Raw genomic sequence first — 23,475 nt, 5'->3', positions numbered from 1 at the left:
TTTTAGAAATATGTTCTAATGCCACAGATTACAAAGTGTATCTAATGGGTCTATGACAGGGATGTCAATAATAACCAATGACAAAATGATTACTTCTGAAGACATTCAGGTACTTTTGTAGGTTACTTTTACTTTTAAAATGTATTTATTCATTTCGATTATTTATTTGATTCATCTGCTGATTTGTTTGGGCAATTTTGCGTGAAAAATTTTCTTTAATAATTAATAGATTATCAAAAAGATTTGATCCTGACTAACTTTCTGTTGATCAACTAATCAATCTGAATCGACCAGTCATGTCAGCTCTGTTTAATATATCATCAATAAAATTTTAAATACCAAACTTCAAGGATACCAAATATGTCACGCTGAACTTTGGGGAAATGTCTCTACAATGAGGCACAACGCATCAAAAAGCTGAATGGTGAAGCATGAAACAAATTCATTTTTAAAAGTGCTTAGAGGTCTGTAGAAATGATGTCAGCTGGTGAGCTACAGTTTTCTTTAGCTGTGGTGAGATGATAATAAAAACTTAAATGATCCATGTCTGTAGATCAGGCTTTTCTTTCAACAACCGCTACAGGAGGACACAACAAGATAAACACATGCGTAGAGAAAACAATGGCAAATATTTAATTAATAAAAGAAAGAGCAGAACATTTAGAGTAAAAGTCAAAGGAGGAAAAAGTGTAAAGCAAGAACAGAAGCCATGCTGTTCTTGAATTAGTCAGAATTAGTGGTAACACTTTACTTTAAGGTATCTACATAAGAGTGACATGACACTGTCATGAACACATGAACCCTAACCCTAACTTGTCATGACAAAAACCAAATGGCACTTACTAAAAGAAGGGTTATGTCATAAACGTTTATGACTTGTTTATAATGTTTATGACATGTTCATGACAGTGTCATGTCACTCTCATGTAGATACCTTCAAGTAAAGTGTAACCGAATTAGTTTCAAGTTAAATTCTCCCAACATTAGACCATCTCTGTGAGTAAAAGCAGGATGCAGTCATACTAACAGTGATGGTTTGTGGCTGTTGAGAGCTTGGCATGTTGATGGTGACCCTGCTGTTGCTGGTGAAGACAACCTGGGACACGCCCTGCAGCTTCACATTGACCGGGACGTTACGGGCCGGGGAACCATCATGGTGGCTCACCTGGATCTGGAATGGAAAGGAGGAAAATTTCTCCCTGTGATTTTATACATTTTACAGTTTTTCACTCACAGGGGTTGAGCTGAAGGATACATGAACACAAGACACAGAGGATCCAGCTTATGGTGTTTAATTTTACTGGACATAAACAATAAAGTATCCAGTTTTAGTAGATAGATCATTAACATAGATGATAGTCCTTACTGTAAAGTCCAAGGGCAGGCCCGGCTTGAAGTACTTTGGTATGTCCTTGAAGGATACGACGTACGGAGAGTCCACAATTTTAATTCCAGTCTTCTCTGCTTCAACCAGATCACTGCCTGTACAGTACAAAAACAAGTACTACCAATAACCACAAACCTGAAATATGGGTTTCTTTAAACCAAATTGCCCCAAAAATAACATGGATGCATGGATGGACGTTGTATGGAACCCATACAATGATCTTCACAGGTAAAAATAATGATTCATTTGTATTTCATTTTGGGTGTTTTATTCAATTTGATAGCATTTGAAAAAAATGTTTTAAATGGTTTCAAAAACAGCATCCTGATTAAACTTTACAGTTACCAGTCTGTGATCTACTCAACATAATCTGATCTTAACTATTAGGCAAAATAATTCATAATTTCTGGGGGTTTTTAACTTAAAAATGAGGTATAATGTCATATAAACTACGTTTATTGACCATGAATGTAAAAAAGCACTAACAAAAAGTAGCAAAAGCAATGAAAAGAGCTCATGGTCGACGGGTTAAGGAATCGAGACACAAAGGTCCCCTGCGGTATTTTGACTTTTTACACCATGTCACACACTTTTAATAGATTTAACATTTCCTGAAGGAAAACTGCATATTCTTTTTTTATTTTACAGGGTAAAAACAAATATATTTTAATGCCGTCACATTGTTTGTACCAGTGTTTAAATCTGGAGGCTTGTCACGTCTGTCCAAGTTTTTTTCGAATTGCTTGAGTCAGTTATCAAATGCAGAAATAAACAGGACCTTTGCATTCAAACATCTAAAATAACTCCTCCCAGTTTCAAACTCATCACAGTTTGGTGTTTCGTGAAATGCCCCACATTTCCCAAGAGCTGAGCCACGGGGGAATGTGATGACTTGTCTGTCCAGAGGGTCAAAGGTCATGTTGATACAAATCTAACCCCCCGGGCATTGAGCTGTCCTGTACAATGAAAAATAATAAACTGTGGTCTGTTTAGGACATTTGGGAGAGTTTGGTCTTACTAAGCTATGGTGCAAGGAACAAGGCAAACACAATAGATGCACTGCAAATCACAGTTTGTAATCCAGTCTTGTTGTCTTGTCTTGTTAGCACGACTCATTTCACATATACGAAGAACTTTCAGGAGACTCTGAAGAGACAGCAGTATTTAATGGACCCTCAATTGAAGAGAAAGTGTAGGCAGGCGGTACATTTTAACCACAATGTGTTATCGTGTCGTGCCATCCCAACTCTCTGAAGTTCCTGTCTTTCTGAAGGATTATTTGAACTCATGCTAGAAGCGTTAAGTTTAGCTGAACCTTCAATGTAAACAAAGATATTGCGGGTGCCGTAAACACAGATGCTTAATCCAAATTTCTCAGCACGCACAGAATGTGTTATATGTTTGCTTCCTCCATGAACTTGGCAGGATGAAGCAGCACTGTATTATCATACAGCAGTCTCACGTCATCTATGTAGACACAGAGTAAAGTATTCCTCTGCCTGGAAAGGTTATTAGGTTATGTTGGACACTGACCTGAATAACAGCTGAGTACCACCCTCTCAACTTACATAGCATGAGTTCAATACAAAGTATAGGCGCCGATAACGTGGGTGATCCAGAGCTCAAGCACCCACAGAAAATACTGAGCACCCACTTGTGCCAGACTGCCAGTAGGCTACATTCATTTAAAATTAAACATTGCAGTTGGTGCTAAGTGGAGCGCTGTCATAGTGTGATTGGTTATGTCACTGTCAGTCCCCTGCTCCATATCCTATCCACCAATCAAAGCGTCTCTCAGAAGAAAACGCCTCTTAGATTCTTATTTTCCCAAGAAGCTGATCGCGGTTACGTGTCAGTTCAACTTTTCATCTCCAATCCTATCTGTATTTGTGAGAAGTGGTGCTGTCCTGAGTTAAAAGCCTACTTTACGGCTTTATTATCGAGTTAATAGGTGTGTGTGTTCGTGTCGGCCGCTGTCCATTTCCTAAAGTTCTGAAATGCAAACATTTTTTGACTACTTTTTTTTAAAGGGCGCGTGCCCATGAGCACCCACGGAGGAAAACATAAATCGCCGCTTGTGACACAGAGTGTTTACCTGATTTGGTGAGGACAGAGGCCTTCACATACACAGAGTTGCCCACCAAAGCTCTAATATCGGTGTAAGCTCTCTTGATCTCATCCATGCTCAGACGGATCACTCCTTCATCCAGCTGCAGGAGAACAGGAAAAGAAGGTAATTTCACAAAACATTTGTCAGAAAAAAAGCTAATTGTTCCACTGTTACAACCTATTTAAATACTGTCATTTAATATATTATGTATTATTAACCAATATTTATAATTTTGACCAATTAAATCTTATCTCAAGGTCCACTTGCAGGCTTTTTCTGGAGCTTTTAACAGCACCCCCACAGTCTTGATAAGCAACTGATACTGACACACTTATACTGAGCAAACTCCCTCCCCTGAGGAAAGCTGTGAGATGTGGTTAAAAGCTCTAGAGAAAGCTTTTTAGGTGGACCTTGAGGTAGGATTTCTTCTTTTTGTCAAACCACTATTTCAAAGTTCAAGAATGAACTTTCACACACATTTGTTTCAAAATTATTAAGCCAAATGACTCTGTGCTGCACTCACTCAGAGTTAACAGGGGAACTCTGGGCAAAGCAGAAACGCAATGCAAAAACACCACAGTAATGTTTACTTAGCACCAAACATGGTAATAAGTTTAATAGAAAAGCAAATAAAGACAATGCTAAAGAGAACCAAAACTTGTAGTAGCAGCAAGAAATTATGATATGCGTGGCTCACAATTGTGGCAGGAAAATTGTCATAACTGCACCGATAAATCAGAGACAGCAGCCGATGAATTTTAGGATGGAGCAGTGTCTTACATCTAACACCTGCTTCACTGAAGGCAACCTTCTCATCTCTTGGTTGATCTTCACTCCAAACACCACATAGGCCGTCCCCTGGACCGGCTCCCCATACAGGTACCTGAAACACAATACCAACAATGGTCAGTCAACAATGGTCATTTTCTTATAGACAAGAATTTGCCTATACGAAAAGAATGCCTATATTTGTATAGCACATTTCAGCAACAAGGCAAGTCAAAGTGCTTTACATAAAACATTAAAGAGCAGTTAAAAACAATTGAAAACATTCATTAAGGAGAATACAAAAACACCTAAAATAAGAATAAGACAGGTATGAAATACAGGAATAAAGGTTACAATGCAGTGTAAGAACAAATACATCAGAAAGAAAAGTCTTCAGCCTTGATTTAAAAGAACTGACTTGCAGCGGACCTGCAGTTTTCTGGGAGTTTGTTCCAGATATGTGGTGCACAAAAAAACTGAACGCTGCTTCCCCGTTTAATTCTGACTCTGGGGACCAAAAGCAGACCTGTCCCAGACCACCTGAGAGGTCTGGATGGTTCATGTGATGGTTATATAAAACATTCTGGAGGAAAATCTGCATGTCATCAGATATCCTCATTGATGAGGTTTATGTGCCTGTGTGTATGCTCCTGTGGTTTCAGAATGAGGACCAAATCCCCTCGCAAGAAACTGTTTGCACCTCCTGAGTTCTTCAGAGGCTAGTTTGGACCAAGGACAAATTTAGATTAGGATTAGGCTACTCTATATCCACGACATTCCACTACTGGGATTGCTCCGTAAAATTTACAGTGCAGTATAAGAACAAGTTAACCGAGTCCAACTCGGGCCTCCCAGAGGACTTATGTTTTCTGTTGCAACTCAGGTTCCAAACCTGGCCTCCCATAGGACTTTACCAGTTCCAAACTGGGCCTTCCAAAGGACTTGACAAGTTAACCGAGTCCAACTCGGGCATCCCAGATTACTTATACTTTAACTCTTTTTCTGTTGCAAGGTTCCAAACCTGGCTTCCCAGAGGACTTTTAAATTAACAATTATTTAAAGAAAGGCAACATCAAAAAGAAAGGTCTTCAGCCTTGATTTAAAAGGACTGAGAGTTGCGGCGGACCTGCAGTTTTATGGGAGTTTGTTCCACATATGTGGAGCATAAAAACTGAATGCTGCTTCCCCCTGTTTAGTGTGGACTCTGGGGACAGCAAGCAGACCTGTCCCAGACGAACTGAGAGGTCTGCATGGTTCATAGTGTAGTAGTAGATCAGAAATGCATTTTGACCCTAAACCGTTTAGTGATTTATAAACCAGCAAAAGTATTTTGAAATCAATTCTTTGAGGCACTGGAAGCCAGTGTAGAGACTTCAGAACTGGAGTGATGTGATCCACTTTCTTGGTGTTAGTGAGGACTCGACCAGCAGTGTTCTGAATCAGCTGCAGCTGTCTGACTGATTTTTTAGGGAGACCTGTAAAGACTCCGTTACAGTAGCCAAGTCTACTGAAGATAAAAGCATGGACAAATTTTTCCAAATCCTGCTGAGACATAAGTCCTTTGACGCTTGATATATTCTTAAGGTGATAATAGGCTGACTTTTTAATTGTCTTAATGTGGCTGTTGAAATTCAGGTCTGAGTCCATGACTACACCAAGATTTCTGGCTTTGTCTGTTGTTTTTAACATTATCGTTTAACGTTTGAAGCTGAGCGCTGACTTTTAATTGTTTCTCTTTTGCTCCAAAAACAACCACCTCAGTTTTGTCTTCATTTAACTTCAAGAAAGTTCTGGCACATCCAGTCGTTAATTTGTTCAATGCACTTAGTCAGTTTTTGTATTGGACTATAGTCCCCTGGCGATAACATTATGTAAATGTGTGTGTCGTCCGCATAACTATGGTAATTTATTTTATTGTTTTCCATAATCTGAGCCAGTGGAAGCATGTAGATGTTAAACAGAAGAGGCCCCAGAACGGAGCCTTGGGGAACTCCGCACGTCATATTTGTATGCTCAGATGCATAATTACCTATAGAAAGTAATCCCTATTCTTTAAGTAGGATTCAAACCAGTTTAGTACTGAGCCAGAAAGGCCAACCCAGTTTTACAATCGGTCTAGTAGTATGTCATGGTCGACCGTGTCAAATGCAGAACTGAGATCAAGTAATACTAAGACTGAAATTTTGCCACTATCTGTGTTTAAATGGATGTTATTAAAGACTTTAACAAGAGCTGTCTCAGTGCTGTGGTGTGGTCGAAAACCCGACTGGAAGGCATCAAAACTGTTGCTTAGTGACAAGAAAAGGCTGAGTTGCTGAAAAAACGCTTTTTCAATGATTTTACTTAAAAATGGAAGGTTTGATATCGGCCTATAGTTGCTCATTAGTGACGTGTCTAGATTGTTCTTTTTTAAGAGTGGCTTGATGACTGTAGTTTTCAGGGCCTGTGGGAAGATACCTGAGAGAAGAAACGTGTTTACAATCTGTAGATCTGAAGCCAAACAATTAGTAATATTTTTGAAAACGGCCGTTGGTAGAATATCAAGGCAACAGGAGGTTTTCAGATGTTGTATAATGTCCTCCAGATTTTTATGGTTGATTGTAAGGTAGAGAATTGTCACCAAGAGTAACAGTTGAAATTTAATCAGTAGTATTTTAGGTTAAGGTTCACTTTAAGGGGTTAGTGAATGAATATGGCCAAAAGGTGTATAATAAACTGCAGTGTCATAACAAGCCTGTCTGTGTGTGTGTGTGTGTGTGTGTGTGTGTGTGTGTGTGTGTGTGTGTGTGTGTTTGACCGACCTGGCCGAGATGTCTACTATTAGTTCACTGTCATCCAGGGTGAGGAAGGACTTCCTGGGAGTCAGGGTAACATTGAAAGCAGGAAGCACTGAAACACAACACAACAACAAAAATAGCACTGTATTACAAAGCCAGAGAGCCTCCTAACTCCTTTCCAAAAGATAAGATAGGTTAAACTGTATTGTTCCACAATGTTGAAACTTTGTCTTGGGCGAACCACCATGCTGCTGCCATTACCATTACAAAGATACATACAGACATACATCATACACACATAGATGTTATTGAATAAATAACTCAGCAAGGTTTCTAAAACACTAATCCCTTAGTAGAAAAAAAGTAAATAATCTAATAGTTAAACCGAAGAGATTCTCCCGGTCCGTCTTTACCATTGAAAATGTGACATTCAGAAATGAAAAAACTGTGATGCCTAACACAAAGACAAAATTACACACACACACACACACACACACACACACACACACACACACACAACTGATAGCAGAAGTAATCATGGTTTAACCTGACCTACCGTATTTCTTCACCTCGAACGGGGAGGTGAATGTGTTCTGCTGCCAGTGGTCAAACTTCGCAGTCACTGTCCATTTCCCTTCACTGACAAAGACATGACGTCACATCACAGATCAAAGTAAGTAAGATTAATCCTCTTGGAACCATGAATGTCTGTAGATAATGTTGTGTCAATCCATCTCGTATTTGCAGAAATGTCTCATTGAATAACTGAGAATTTTGACCTGCTTGTGGCACTATAGGGAAATGGAACAATGTCAGTGTCAGTGTCAGTGAGATTCACCCTCTGGTGACCATGAATGTTTGTATAAAATTCCATAGCACGTCATCAAATAGTTGATATTTTAGGACCAAAGAGGTGAATCCAAAAAGCTATTCTGCTAGCATGGCTAGAAATAGCAATAAGGCATTGATTTTCATTATTTTAATTATGATTCATTTTATTGTAGAGACAGTGTGAAAAACACTTTTTCCCACAAATCCTATTTGCATTGACAAAATGACGAGGACCTATACATGCACTAATGGAGAGATGTCAGAGTGAGGGGGCTGCCCATGACAGGCGCCCCGAGAAGTTGGGGGTTCAACATATGTCCAACAACCAAGAATCTACAATTCTGTGTTAATGTGAAGCAGGATGGCTGTCAAAAAAAGTATGAATGCTGAGCTAACCTCCCTGGATAAAAGATTGAGATAAAAACATAAAAATGTCTTGGCAGTGGAAGAAGTTGTAAAAATGAGTCAAATAAGTTGAACTTACTTGACAATGTCAGAGAGCGGAAAAGTGTCTGTGAAGACGCCATCAGCAGCTCTGACCCTGGAGTTCTGTTTAACCACCACACCATCTGGATTCTGAAACATACACACACAAACAGGTTCATTTCAACCAATATAAGCGATAACTCAACAGGATTTCACAGAAACATTAACAAAACGAATGACCCAGGAGATCTTAAACATCTTTTTTTGTTTTGTTTATTGCTTTTACATCTTCCTGTTTCACATCTCAACATTTATACTGAGACATCCCATTTACTAGGGCTGCATCGAATTATCATTTTGTTTATTGATTAATCCATTAAAGGTGCCCTGCCACAAATATTTCATTACGTTGTGGTAATGTCTGAAGTTCTACCATGGACTCTGTAACATTTTTTGTGGAAAAAATGCCTTGGTTACCTTGTTTCAAGCCATTCTAGCATGGTATTGAAAGCCTGCAGGAAGACTCAGCTCGATTTGTGCCAGTTCTCATTAATATTCAACGAGCTAAGCTGCTTGACTCTGATTGGCTAACAGCTAGCCAATGAGAGCCTGGCTATCAGCATCCTATACCCACAGCGCAACTGGGCGAGCTCATGAATAGTAATGAGCTCAGGCAACACCACGTCGGACTGACCAGCTTTTGTAATTGGCCTGATTTCTCTGCTTATTTCTTTTCAGTGGCTAGAGCTGACAGAGGAGGCAGCAGTTCATTTTCACATTAACAACATAACACAAACACATATTTAAAAAAATAGTAAAGTAAAAACGGTTTTGTGTGGCAAGGCACCTTTAGACTATGAAATGTGAAGCACTGTGAAAAATGTGCCTTAAAATCTCTTAAACCCCAATCATATGTTTTCAAAGGTCTTGTTTTCTCAGTCCGACCGTCTAAAACCCCAAGATATTTGTTTTAAAACTATATAAAACAGGTAAAACAGCCAATCCTCTGAGCCTGGAACAAGTGAATAATATGCAAATGAATTAATCGTCTAATCATTTCTTTACCTGGATATCGATTGTGACTGAGGTGTCAAAGGCTTTAAAGGACGGTGAGGATGCGAAGGCTCTGAACCGAACTGGAGAGGGACAAAAGACACACAGAAAAAATGCTCAAAATAAAGTTTTCATGATTTGTACATCAGTCCAATATTACTCAAGTGTGTCATCAATTCAGCGCATTATCATTTTTACTGCTACTTCTACTAGTACTTTTTCTGGGACCATCCACTGCTTCCATTACTAGTACTATAATCACTGCTTATATCACCTCAACTAAGAAGTACGTTTAACTTTTGACTAGGGATGCACCGAATCCAGATTTTTGGAGTTCGGCGGAATACCGAATCCACTGGTTAAGATTCTGCCGAATCCGAATACCGAATCCTACTCCCATCCTCAGTCCATTAACACAGTAAACACATTAATGAAGTAAACAACGTCCACAGCATTTTGGCTGGTCTGTAGATTCCTTCATGCACAACTCATATTCTTTCAGATGTTTCATACGCAAATGTTTTAACTGCGGCGATGTTGTGTATTGTTTAGGGTCTTTGCCACCACGAGACAAATCCGCATTGCAAATTGAACATGTAGCTGGACTTGAATGGCATTCTTTTGACTGAAAGTACTGCCAAACTACACTTTTGCTGCTCACGAGTTCCATTTTCACTTTCTCACAGCCTACTGCATTGAGCGGTCCATCTACGTAAACACCTTCCTGTAATCAACGGCGACGTCATTACGTCGACCAGCGTAGCGCGCGTAATGCAAGCGTAGGGTTCGGTGGAAAAAAATTCTTCAGTTCTCACCAGTATCTCCAGGGTTATAGATAGGTTTGTCTGTCTGGATGAAGATGTATCCAGAGTGAAAGGACACCATCAGTATCCTCTCCTCTGAGTGGTAGCCCCCAAAAATCACCTTCAGATGCACAAACTTGTTACTCTTCTCTTCACGATTCAAACGATCGGAGGGAAGCTGGGATAAAATGAGATTCAAATACAAGATGATGTTTAGAATTTGGAAAGCATCATCATGAGAGCAATTGCTGATAAAGACGACTGATCTCCGTCCTGCTGTTGGTAATCGGTCTCCTTAGTTCCTCTGTTGTTTATGTCATACTGTATTATATCATTAAGTGTGTTTGCATGCACTAAAGCAGTGGTTCTCAAGCTTTTTTCAATAACGTGCCCCCGGTTTTTTAAGCCATGTACTCCTTAACCAGTGTGAATATTTTTTTAGTAGAAAAAAAGTCTATATAAAGAGGAACAATACAGCGATGTCAGCGATAGATTTACTAAACAACAGCATTGTACCTGGAAGACATTTAAATGTTAATGAAAAAAGGCAAAAAAAAAGAAAAAGAAAAAGACGGTAGAAAGAAGGAAGTAAGGCAAGAATAGGTCGAAAATAGTAACAAACACTTTGAAAAAAGAGACACAAACTTCAAAAAAGCAATACAAACTTTGAAAAAAACACAGTAGAAAGAAGGAAGGCAATACTAGGGCGACAAAAGTGACAAATAATTCCAAAAAGTAACAAACTTCGACAAAAAAGTGACAAAAACTTTGAGGAAAAAAAGACAGTAGAAAAAAGTAAGGAATAAAGGCAAGAATAGGTCAAAACAAACGACCAAACCTTCAAAAAGAGGTGACAAACTTCAAAAACAGTGACAAAAACTTTGAAAAAAGCGAAATACTTGAGAAAAAAAGACTAAAAAAGAAGTAACTACAGCTTTGTAACTGAAAAAACATTTTGCAAAAAAATCTTAAGCACTCCCTGCAGTCCTCCAAAGAACCACTAGGGGTACACATACTCCTATTTGAGAAACACTGCACTAAAGCAACCAGATTACTTTCTGCAGTTTCACTACAAAGCCTGCCTTCCCACTGCACTATCAGTCCAAAAGCGCCAACAATCTGGGAGCAGCATCTTGTATCAATAATACACTCAAAATAAGTAAGCCGTGATAACAAAAGGGGGTCAGGGGTAGAAGAGAAATCTGACTGCCGACCTTTGGCATGTAAACAAAACACAAACAACCCCTGGTGAGTTACCTGTATGGACTTGAGAGCCTGAAATCCATTTTCCATACTGAGTGTGACCGAGTCCTGGAGGAGGGTAGTGGTTTTACTGAAGTCCAGGATGGAGATGGAGACGACGATGGGGGAGGACACATCATATGCCTGTAGGTAGATGTTCTCGTGGCTGTCTGTCCTCAGCAGGTCTGGAGCCAGCAGGGTGAACCTGCAGGTAAAAGCCACAACATGAGGCATGGGAGGGATTCTTTAACTGGGTAGGTACCGCCATACTCACTAGCTTTCACTACATCAGTACTACTTCATTACTTACTAACACGTCTACTAGACTACTGCAACCTTTGCTACTACATCTCCTACTCAATAACTAATACTTTATTTTAGAGGTCCTAAAGGATCCTAATTATGTCCTGGAAAGGATGCCATATGTAATTTCTTACAATGTTTACAGGAATGTTCTACACACTGCTGCAAGAAACGGTGTGTACACTTCCCAACCAGAATTATATTCATAGAAGAGTGGAGAAAACTCTATTTAAACTAAATGAATTCAATTATAAGAAAAACAAAAGTGCAAGAAAAAAGTTTGAGACACTTTTTTTTGGCATCTGGTCAACATGTTCAGAGGGAGGAGGGACCTGGATTCATTATCTCTGACCCTCAATACTGGAACTACTGTTCTACTATCACCACTAAAAACAAACAATACGTAAATGTGTTAAATAGTGTTTTTTATAATAATAAAAAAATGTATAGAAACACTGCAAAGCTTGTGAAAGGCAAGTCAAGAAATTTAAGAGTGATGAGATGACAGAAGAGAATAAATAAACTTAGTCCTACAACAGAGGTTAGAGAGAGTACGGAGAGTACAACAGTTTGGTCTGACTGTTGTATTAATAACAACTGTACCTTGGTGAATTACTAACTGTGACCTTTGGGTCTGGTAGGCTGCAAATAAACAGAACAAGTATTAATTTCAGTCATGACACAGCACTGCAAACTAGAACTTAAATAAACGTGTGGCATTATAACATGGTATTGAGCTTAAATGATAACGTGAAAATATAAACAAGGAGGGAAAAGGTAGACATTCATATATGATTACAGGGCATTTAACCACTAAAACAGAGCAGGAAGCAGGAATGTATGTAGTTCTTAAAGGTCCCATGGCATGAAAATTTCACTTTGAGGTTTTTAATGTGAGTTCCCCCAGCCTGCCTATGGTCCCCCAGCGGCTAGAAATGGTGATAGATGTAAACCGAGCCCTGGGTATCCTGCTCTGCCTTTGAGAAAATGAAAGCTCAGATGGGCCGATCTGGAATCTGCTCCTTATGACGTCACAAGGAGGAAGGTTACCTCCCCTTTCTCTGCTTTGCCCGCCCAGAGAATGAGAAAGAGAGAGACATAAACAAACGAGCAAAGTGGCAGTTGGTCAAGGCCACACCCCCACCCTCCACCTTGCCCCCCCCCCCTCTCTCCTCCTCAATAGCATTTAAAGCTACAGACACAGAAATGGCACATACTAAGGAAAGCTCATTGTGGGACTGGCTCTAGTGGCTGTAATTCTGCACCAAGGCTGAATTACTAATACTAATACAGTATTAGGGGACCACTAAGGCCTATATAAAAGCATCCAAAAAGCAGCATGTCATAGGACCTTTAATATGTTCTTGTCAAACAAAGTGAGACTAAACATAGTGTATCCTGTCATTTGTCCTATCATTGAATAGGCAAAACAAATTAAAAATATTTATTCTGAGTTTCACTGGAGATAGTCTTGTGTTTTTTTTAAAGAGCTGTCCCATCATGCAAGATGATTTTTGTTTGTGAGAAACTAGATATCTGAAAATCTAAGGCGTTGAAAAGGTGAGAGTTAAAGATGTTAAGACACATATCAGCTACCACTAACGTTCTCTTCATACATCCATGACCACTAAGCTCAGTCTAAACAAATCTAAAACTGTATTCATTGTCAAAACCCTGTCATTCAAACTGTAGTTTAGCTTGTTGTTTCGCGACTGTCTTAATTCTACTTTTCATTGTGTTAGACTGCAACAACAAAAATCAGCAAACAATGTTTCTATTTATGTAGTAATGAAATAAACACAATTAATCTCAAAATACATTTTTTATACTGAGTGTGTCAGGTTAAGTCCAGCATTGGTTACTTACTCGTGGAGATCCCAGTAATGTTCTATTGGTATAAATCTGGGGAGCAAATTAAAATGATAGTATAATAACTTAAGCTGTCAGAGGCAAAAGGTTGCAACCATAGACTGTATAAAAACTAGGCAGCAAATGTATATGACCTCTGCACGCACACGCACACACACACATACCTGTCACGCCAGGATCTGTAAAGAACAAAGAATCATTAGTAAACTAAACTTTAAAGATATACAAACTGTCTTCACAGTCAGCAGAATACAGAGAGGTACCTTCTCCTCGAAGGGTTAAGCTGTCCATTGGAGCTGCAGAGAAGCATGAGAAATAAAATGTTGTGAATTGTCCACCGTCCCATGTTAACTGACTGGGAGCCTCAGTGTACTATGTCCACAGCAGAGACAGTCAACTACTGTAACCCCCCTTCTACCTCATCATACACTCATTGTACAGTCAACAGGAAGAGGAGGGGCAACAGTTTCTGATCAATAAGAATGACACAAAAACAAAGTGCAGGTTTATTGGTCAGGAAGCTCTCACACTCCACCTGCTGCCGAACTATAAAGTGTGTGTGTGTGTGTGTGGGGGGGGGGGGGGGGTCCTTGATGGAGCCCAAAGTTCAGCATTAAAATGTCGAAAGCTTTCATTTTCGTAAATCATCCCATGAACGCCGGCACACTGAGTATTGAAGGAGATTTCTCTGTTGTTTTTTTGTAAAACTATTTTTAACCAACATCAACCACCACTCCACTCCCCACAAAAAGACAAATACATTTACGACACCTTTAAAAGTCTTTCATCCTCATTTTATCTGAACTGCTCAACTGTGTCCAAAGTGGGTAGGCTATTCTATACAGCTAAACCTGTACCGGTAATTCAAACCATCAACAAATAATTACCACATATTACTGGTTAAAGTATATTGCCAGAAAGATATTCATTCACCAAATGAATTCTTTTTTTTAACAGACTTGGCCCAGAACAGGGCCCACTTTTAAAACTTTATTAACAAAATCCTACAGTGCATTGCAGGTAGAGCTAGGCGATATGGAGAAAATCAAATTTCACGATACTTTTGACCAAATATGACGATGTCGATATTGCGGCGATATTGTAGTTGACTATTGGTGCTTTCACAAAACATTAACACAATGTGATTTTTGATAAATAATCACCAATAATGTGGTTACAATCACTAAATGGCTAAAGGCAAATAATAAAACAGTCTTAGTTAGTAAGTCTGGTAAGTTCAGAAAATTACATCACCTTACTGTAATGTGGCCTTTAAAACCAGAAACAAACTCTTGTGTCATATCACGATATCCAAAATTTAAGACAATATTTAGCCTCATATATCGATGTTGATATAATATCGATATATTGCCCAGCCCTAATTGCAGGTCATTTCAACAGTTGTATAAAACCCTCAGCAACAGACAACAAAGAAAGAACCTGTCCGTAACATGCAATGTTTTCTGAACACTGAAAATAACAATACAATATCAACTGCACTGTACAAAAAAGTTCTGGGTAGAGATGTTCCGATACTGATACCAGTATCGGTATCGCCTCCGATACTGCCTAAAACGCTGGTATCGGTATCGGGAAGTACTGGAGTTTATGCACCGATCCGATACCATGTAATACAGCCCTAAAGAAAATCTACATCTTCATTGTTTGCGTTTGTTCATGTTTCACAAAGAGTTTAACTTGAGCCAGACTGACAACAAAGATAGAAATCATATCCCATCCATACAGGGATAGTAGTATACAGTTGTTAAAACATAATAAAATATATGACACACTGGTATCGGATCGGTACTCGGTACTGGCCGATACGTAAGTTCAGGTATCGGGAAGCAAAAAATGGTATTGGACCATCTCTAGTTCTGGGTTCCTTTTTTGGTACAATCACTACACATTTACCTGTCTACTCATACAATGTGGAAAACTGATCTGAACTAAAACCAATGATAACAGAATGTCATAGAAGGAGGATGCCACTTTTCTTAAAACGGTCAGATTTTGCTTCATGTTTGGGTGAGTTAGCACACTGGAGCATATCTGTGACAACTGTACCCATTAGTCAAAATGTGGCATGGTTTCTGGTTTACTAGAAATACTGTTAGTGGACAAGTGCTTTCTCTGCGTACACAGTGATCAGTTTCTCAGTGTATGATTAATGAAAGTAGGTTGGCAGCTTTGCTCTTTGATTTTGTGACATTCTGAGTCAAAAACATGATGTTCACCACTGGCTTATGTAAATAGTTGCAACAATTTGTAATGTTTCAGGTAACAAACTCAATTCAATCAATAGTTCAATGGTATTTTAGACAGTGTTTTTTTTTTATTTCACAAGGTGCCTGACAGTGTTGTCATCAGATCACACCAGGGCTGCCCGATATGAGGAAAATATGCGATACGCGATAATGTCTCTGAATAATTAACAGATAACAGATATTAGAGTGTACTCAGTTCTGCCTTCTGTTGCTTTCAGTATTCTTTTAAAATACAACAAATTGGTTGTTGAATTTAAAACAATTATCCTTTCTAACATTCTTTTATTGAACACTGAATTGACAATGACAGGCACTACTAAAAAAGAATGACATATACACTTTAAAGTGCAGTTTTCTACTGATATTTTCTTTCAACTAACAAAAAAATCTCGTAGTGTCAATATATAGGTATATTGCGCCAGTTGATATTGCGAAGACGATAAAAAAACAATATATTGTGCAGCCCTAGATCACACATATGTATTCAATTTAAAAATGGGTTTGTAGTTTTTGCACTGAGGCCTTATATACTCTATATTACTAACTCTTTATTTTTAAACACATATTGAAGTAATGCTGTTGTCATATAACATTTATGACAATTAATTCTACAGGCCGCCAAGCTTAAAATTAAAATCTTATTTCACAGTTTGCTTATTAAAACTAAAGTATTTCCGATCAGACAGGTAACTTTACCATCACTGTTTTTTTTAAAAGTGAAAAACGACACGTGTTACAGAAGATGTCTGCGGTCGTGACAAACATCTCCAGTTTATTTCACTCTCACGAAATGACACGCTGACTTTGCGTATGATGACCTCCATTCATTAAATACAGAAATTGTCTCTTTTAACTCATCATTCAGCCTCATTGTCCAGGGTCTGAATCTGAGTCGCTGTAGTCTGCCACCAAGGATCCAAGTGCTCCTAAACTTCTGCCCTGTTCCTTCACCTTCCCAAAATCCTTTGCCTTTGTCAGTCCTTTATCTGCTTCTTCTGTGGTTTTAACACTGGAGCCATTGTCATTTGTCTCTCTTACGTCCTGCCCCATTTGTGTCAGTACTATACTTGGGGCCTCCTCTCTCTGAGGGACCTCTCCGTTACACATGTTGATTTCAGGGTTTGACTTCCTGCGAGCGATGGTGGCGCACGGTTCGCTTTTGGTTCCCAGTCCTCCTGAGCGTTTCCGGATCAGGGAGCCGGGTGAGGAGCCCAGGGCTTTGGCTACTGCTGCTTCTTTCCCCTGCAGGCCCAGCTTATGGAGCAGACTCCCTGCAGCAGTTCCCGGTGTGGCCGAGGCGGAGTTGAACCACGAACGGGAGGCGATCTCTTTCCGCTTGCTGTGCTGCTTGTCCTCATAGGCTGATTAGGGAGGGAAATAATGAGCAAGACCATTTTTTTAAGGCATCTTAATATTAGAATTCAAACTTTGCTCTGTTCACACACATGTATTAAAAAGGAACACACCGACTTATTGGGACTTTGTCTTATTCACCGTATCCCCCAGAGTTAGATAAGTCCATACATACCCTTCTCATCTCCGTGCGTGTCGTAACTCTGTCTGACGCACCCACCGCTAGCCTAGCTTAGCACAGATCATGGAGGTAACTGGCTCCATCTAGCCTACTGCTCCCAATAAGTGACAAAATAACGCCAACATGTTCCTATTTACATGTTGTGATTTGTATAGTCACAGCATGTACAAATAAAAAGGTCACATGAGACACAGCCATCTTCTAACCGTATACAAACTGGGAACTATATTCTCAGAAAGGCGAAGCACTGCTACTTCTGCTACTTAGGCGGAGTGATTTGCTCGCAGCACCTGAGAAGCCCCGTGGTGAGGAGCAGAGAGTTCGCCTGGAGTTCGCTCAGAGTTCTGAGAATACAGTTCCCAGTATGTATACAGTTAGAAGATGGCTGTGTCTCATGTGACCTTGTTATTTGTACATGCTGTGACTATACAAATCACAAGATGTAACTAGGAACATGTTAGTGTTATTTTGTCACTTATTGGGAGCAGTAGGCTAGATGGAGCCGGTTACCTCCAGGATCTGTGCTAAGCGAGGCCAGCGGTGGGTGCGTCAGACAGAGTTACGACACGCATGGAGATGAGAAGAGTATGTATGGACTTATCTAACTCTGGGGGATACGGTGAATAAGACAAAGTCCCAATAAGTCGGCGTGTTCCTTTAAAGAATATCTAAAACGGAAGAGATAATATAGGAGAGACTTTCATGTCATACAAAAGAGGAACAAAATTGTCTTTCTACTGGTCCAGGGTGCAAAACCAAAAGAATGAAGGATGCAACATTTAGTGGGTGTGAAGCACCCATTCAGACTACACATACGGTGCAAACAACACGAGACATAAGCAGGTACAAATAAGTTACAAACATGAAGTGCAATAACAAACAAGTAGTGTTAAGACATAATTTGCAAAGGAGACTGTTTTGGGCCCTTTAGAATGTCTTTGTGTTAGTTGGAAGGATATCCAAAAAGCTTACTAAATGAGGATGAAATCTGGTAGAAAGTTTGGCCGTGAGAAAAGCCAAAAGTACTAAAGAGGAGGATTTGTAAGGATTTGATTTTTGACAAGATAGGATTTCTGAACAACGTTTTTTTTATTGCCACTTTTTAAGCAATATGTTCAGTTTTTATTTAAACATATTTCAAACCGTGCTGATTCAACTTCATGGTCATTTTTGGAAGCTTTAGTTTGGTCATTTGTACTGCATTTTACTGAGAGGGGTTTCTAATATTTAACAGCCGGATTACATCAATGCAGTTGGACTAATTATTAAAAATAATAAACTGAAATGTTAAAAAAAAAAAAAAAAAAAAGAAGAAGAGAAATGATGCAGACTTGGTGCCCGTGTGTGCTTTCTGCGATTCAGATGGGAAAATTGTTGAAGGTTTCTCACAAATATAACCTGTTTCCAAGTCCAGGTAATACATCTAGACTGGGTTCCCTATATATATAATAAGCATCTTTAAGTTTGAGTTTAGACCCCGTATCTGTTACTTACAGTCAGGTGCCTGGTATGTGAGCAGTGCTGCCAGTTTCTTGTCCTCCTCCTTCTCTGGCAGCAATGGGATGGACAGGTTGGTCCTCATCCTCACCGAGTTGTCCTTCTCCTCCTGCTCAGCACGAACCTTCTTCTCTGTCTGTCAAATCAAAGCAGCGCCATCAGTTTAGTGGCACAACGCAATACAACCTTAAAACATCTAAACCTGGCGTTACTCCTTCATGTGCTGCTGAGAGTTAACGTTGTAGTAATGATTTGGTCTTCTATGTCATTTCTGTCTGTGTCACTGATGTTTGAGCTCTCATGACAGAAACAGGTAATACATTTTTTTGGCATGTGTGTGAGTATGCCAGGCATGCAATAATATACAGTGGATTATCTGGAACAATAAAAATTATAAAAATACAGTGGTGCTGTGGGTTTTAACAGGTTTTACTTCACTTTAAATTGTATCAACACAAAACCAGCAGCAATATACCAATAACAGATGGTGAACATCATCTTGGGGAGCATTAACACAGCAGTCGGCAACACAAGAGATCACTATTCTACCCTGAACTTCCTGCGGAGGGAGCTGTTGAGCTGGAAGTCGTCCTTCTTGCTGGACTGGTAGTCTTGGATCTCGGACAGAGAAGGCAGAGCCTTCTTGAGCTTCTCCTTGTCTTGCCCGCCGTGGTCAAGTTTGAACATGGCGTCCGTCTCAAGTTTCTCCTTCTCTGCCCGCTCTGGAACAGAGACGGGGGAGAGAGTAGTTTAGAAACAAAAAAACAAGCATGCAAAAGAAAAAAAAAAAATCAGGTGGCCAAAAAAAATAGAAGCAGAAAATGAAAAGAAAAGTCTAAAGGCAGTGAGGACATAAAGACATCTTCACAGTTTGAGATGGGCTGTGCACTTGACACTGCACGATCAAAAGAAAAACATGTTCTGTCGCTGCAATCGTGCCGATTTCCATCGTAAGAATGTCATTTCTCTTTGGATTGATAGCAAACATGAATCCTTTACCCGTGGTGAGGATCTGCTCATTTTCCTCCATGTCCCAGCGTTCCTCCTTCCTGCTCGCCCCGCTTACTATTAAATAGTCACAGGTCGCCGGATCTGTCTGCATCTCGATGTAGTTGACACACAGATGGCACTTCATCCTAAACCTGATTGAGGAGGCAATAAAGATGACCTTAATACCTTAAATTCAGCATTTTAACATTTGTCAGAGAGGTTCATGAGGATTTTCTGTTGTCTAAAAAGATGCCGTGAGTGGCCGGGTTGGCTCAGTGGTAGAGCAGGCGCACATATACTGAGAGGTTTATGCCTCGACGCAGAGGTCCAGGGTTTGAATCCGACCTGTGACAATTACCTGCATGTCATCCCCCTCTGTCTCCCCTTTCTCACCCAGCTGTCCTGTCAAAAATTAAAGGCGGAAAAGCCCAAAAAATCATAAAAAAAAAAAAAAAAAAAAAGATGCTGTGAACTGCACCACACAGCGTACCACTATTTTCCACCAGGCACATCTGCGTTGCATGCAGGAGGCGCCGTGACCCCCGCGAGCAATTGCGGCCATTCAAGTCAATGTTTGATATTTCACCAGCTGCGACATATACCAGAAGCGTGCATGAAGCGGCTCTCCGCTCCGCTAAAGATAAGGTCTATTTTCAAACAGTCAGACAGGAAATGAAAAATTGAGAGCATCCAGTCAATTTACCAAAAGACCCCCCGCCCCAATATTGTATATGTCTACTCTACAACACCATGGACGACGAAAGATTCATCTTGGAGGTGGAAAAACATAATAGACATTACAGATCTTTTTTTTATAAGGACAACGCCAGAAAAGAGAAGACATGGAGTTCAATCACAGGAGTGCCTGGAGTGGAAGGTAGATCCTAGCTTAATAAACACTTGATTGTTCTTTCAAGTACTTAAGAGCACTAAGAGACAATAAAATCTGCGAGACGGGCAGGCAAGACGCTCCGCTTCCGAGACGCTCCCGGTGTGGTATGGCGCGTGGCGGAGGACGGAACGAAACCGCCACGCAGGCAGAACGCGGCGCAGCCAGATTGCAGCGCACTGACGCGCCCCTTGGAAAAGAGGGGCTGTGTGACGTTCACGTCAGCAGTACAGCACGTTACCTGTAGATTGGCGTGGTGTAGTAGTTCCCCACTTTCTTCTTCTCAGCATTGTAACGGACCCCTGTACAAGCAGGACATCAGTGTCATGGACATGAAAAGCCACTGTATGAGACCGTGAGATTGAATCTGACTAAAAGGGTCATGTTTTTCTTCCAACTTACCCATGCCTATGTGATTTTTGCAGCCATCACACCAGATGTTGTACGGCATCTCAAACCTTAATGGACAACAGTCAAACAGTTAAAACGTACACTTAGGTCGAGTGTAAAGGAAAAACACCATTTCTGGTCAATGCTTTTTAAGGTTGAGCATTTCTGTTTTATTAAACTTAATTAAAATCATGGAATTAAGTGTCCCCCCCTAGTTTATTGGGTATATGAGACATGCCCATTCATATTCATCAGGTTATTCTAGATTTGCTTATTTCATCATATTTCAACAACACACTTATGTGGTAGTTAAATACGTTACATAAAAGGTAGTTACGATGCACTGTAGCATTTGTGCCTGTCATTTTCTTTTAAGAATATGTCTTTTGAAGTCGCTAAAAAAATTATTTAACATATCTGACAACATGTTAGTACCTGCCTGGATTGCAAATGCTAATTTTTTATAATTTCCAATCTCCAGCAGACATCAGATCATCATGTGTGCACTAACCTGATAATGAGGATGCCCTGGGACAGTTTCCTGGCCCTCTCCCGCAGGGCGTGGGTTTTATGATAGCCATTGAGGGATCCATGCTAAAGACAAAGAATTATGAAAATATAAGTCAGTATCAATACACATTCAAGTTACACTAAAGAGACTGACAGACACTGGTCTGTGTGATCGTACACACCTTGGCTGGATCAAAATCAGGAGGGTAGTATTTGTTTGTTCCTTTTCTTTCACCCTGTCAAGAAAACAACACAGGACACTTTGTTAGTGAAGTGTACAAATTGGGTATTAAAACACAAAAAATGTGGGATTATTTGTATCTTGAAAGACAAGTGATTTATACATATCATGATTTACCATTGTGGCGACTGGATCTCCACGCTAGTAATGGATTCCCCCTTTTTTAACCTGATAAAAAGAGAAGTCACACCATACGCTAACAGTTACATGTAAACAAACAACTATTGTAGTGGAAGTTTTTCTTGTTAGCAGCAGGAGTGCGTATCAAAAACACCAGATGAAACAAATAAGGACGATTTGAGGATTAAACCAAAGTTTGGTCTTTGAGTATTTATTTACATTTGCAAATGCAGGAAGCACATGGTTCACAAAAGGCATGCAGCTCTGGTGTGAAAGGTCTCTTCAACGAATAACAAAAAGCACAGAGTATATATGCATCTCCAGTGAGATAGAAAGACATGCCCCCCTTTCTAAACATGACTCAACATTTCTTACAATCAAACATAGTCAGACATTCAGGAGCCACTACGTTACTTCCCCTCCGTACCACTTTCTAGACATCCCGTTTATCTCAACTATGTGAGAAGTCTCAACTATTCAGGCAGAAATAACAGATAGTTTAGGGTGACCTTGTAGTCCCTATCTGTTCAGCGTACACATTACGTTCCCAGACTTTGTGGCTCTTACTTTCAACATGTGAGAATAAGAAAAACTCACTTTCAGCATTGTGAGACAAAGTAAAACAGAAATAAGACAAGAATATAAAGAATCATGCTTAAATATAATTTTGCCATTACACTATACACACTCAGTTGTTAGTCTATTAGTACATCTAGCTGAAACTAAGGTATGGCATAGGTGTATTGTCGTAAGGTAACGTTAACTTTTTTTTACAATTGGTGAAAACGGCAAACCATACAAACGCGCAGGTTAATTCAGCCACGAAGTGTTTGTCAACTAATTGTAAAAATCTGTCAGTGAATGTGTCCTATGTCATCAAGCGCCTGACTAGTGTAACGTTAAATATGAGCCATAACGTTATGACAGCAATCCTTCTCCAAACTTAGTTGAGCTGGTTAACAAAGTGTATACAACTAACAAGTTAACGTCATAGCTACGACAACAAAGTACTTTGCTGAATACCAGCAATGTTAACTAACAAACGTCTGCTTCGTTTCTGATATGTGAGTGAAGTTTACGTCGACATTGTTTTTAAAAGCTATATGAAAACATTAGCTAAAACTGACAGAATTTTGCATGGAGTTTGGTGTGACTTACAGTATGGGAGCGCATCGGAGCTAGAAGCTAGCATTAGCAACAGCTAGCTTGCTATGTAACGTTAGCTTCCTCTTCGCGTAGCTAAATGACAACTGTAAACAAAACTATGCCATCGTTTTTAATGCGCTGTTGTCAAATCAACTCTAGAGTACAAACCTAAAAAATACTTACAATGCTCTTGTAGCTGCAAAAACAACCTTCGACCGAATAGTAAAACTAGAGGACTGATGGGTAATTTCCAGGATCCGGAAGTGGCGTCACGTTGCACGGTTGCAGAGGATTGTGGGAAGTATCGGTGTCAAGAAGACGG

The 23,475-nt window shown here is 39.8% G+C and overlaps 2 protein-coding genes across 5 annotated transcripts in view; both read right to left on the bottom strand.

The window, feature by feature from the left end:
• Positions 1-13,973, bottom strand: part of LOC116065646 (complement C3-like) — a 44,958-nt gene extending 30,985 nt beyond the window's left edge. For 2 of the 4 annotated variants that reach the window (XM_031321191.2, XM_031321193.2), the window contains exons 1-14: positions 13,833-13,969; positions 13,734-13,748; positions 13,567-13,602; positions 12,304-12,342; positions 11,413-11,602; positions 10,168-10,333; positions 9,365-9,435; positions 8,358-8,449; positions 7,599-7,681; positions 7,067-7,154; positions 4,278-4,380; positions 3,483-3,597; positions 1,367-1,482; positions 1,028-1,171 (exon numbers count right to left, since the gene is read on the bottom strand). In XM_031321191.2, coding sequence (XP_031177051.1) covers positions 1,028-1,171; positions 1,367-1,482; positions 3,483-3,597; positions 4,278-4,380; positions 7,067-7,154; positions 7,599-7,681; positions 8,358-8,449; positions 9,365-9,435; positions 10,168-10,333; positions 11,413-11,602; positions 12,304-12,342; positions 13,567-13,602; positions 13,734-13,748; positions 13,833-13,915 — 1,341 coding nt within the window. In that variant the 5' untranslated portion in view covers positions 13,916-13,969. Of the gene's footprint in view, positions 1-1,027; positions 1,172-1,366; positions 1,483-3,482; positions 3,598-4,277; positions 4,381-7,066; positions 7,155-7,598; positions 7,682-8,357; positions 8,450-9,364; positions 9,436-10,167; positions 10,334-11,412; positions 11,603-12,303; positions 12,343-13,566; positions 13,603-13,733; positions 13,749-13,832 lie in introns of all 4 variants that reach the window. The other 2 variants (XM_031321192.2, XM_036000926.1) reach the window with 2 other exon arrangements.
• A 2,577-nt stretch (positions 13,974-16,550) lies between these two features.
• ccdc130 (coiled-coil domain containing 130) lies at positions 16,551-23,442 on the bottom strand. Its single transcript, XM_031321195.2, has 10 exons — positions 23,337-23,442; positions 22,005-22,045; positions 21,829-21,882; positions 21,648-21,730; positions 21,149-21,204; positions 20,988-21,048; positions 19,867-20,009; positions 19,417-19,589; positions 18,865-19,003; positions 16,551-17,197 (listed from the first exon to the last, which is right to left on the bottom strand). The coding sequence occupies exons 2-10, from the start codon at positions 22,005-22,007 to the stop codon at positions 16,704-16,706; spliced, it is 1,206 nt and encodes a 401-aa protein (XP_031177055.1). The 5' UTR covers positions 22,008-22,045; positions 23,337-23,442; the 3' UTR covers positions 16,551-16,703.
• Between the last annotated feature and the right edge of the window lie 33 nt (positions 23,443-23,475).

This window comes from Sander lucioperca, chromosome 4, assembly GCF_008315115.2.
Source record: "Sander lucioperca isolate FBNREF2018 chromosome 4, SLUC_FBN_1.2, whole genome shotgun sequence".
NCBI lineage: Eukaryota > Metazoa > Chordata > Actinopteri > Perciformes > Percidae > Sander > Sander lucioperca.
Note: the sequence above shows the minus strand (reverse complement) of the source record. Positions and strands in the feature narration are given on the sequence as shown.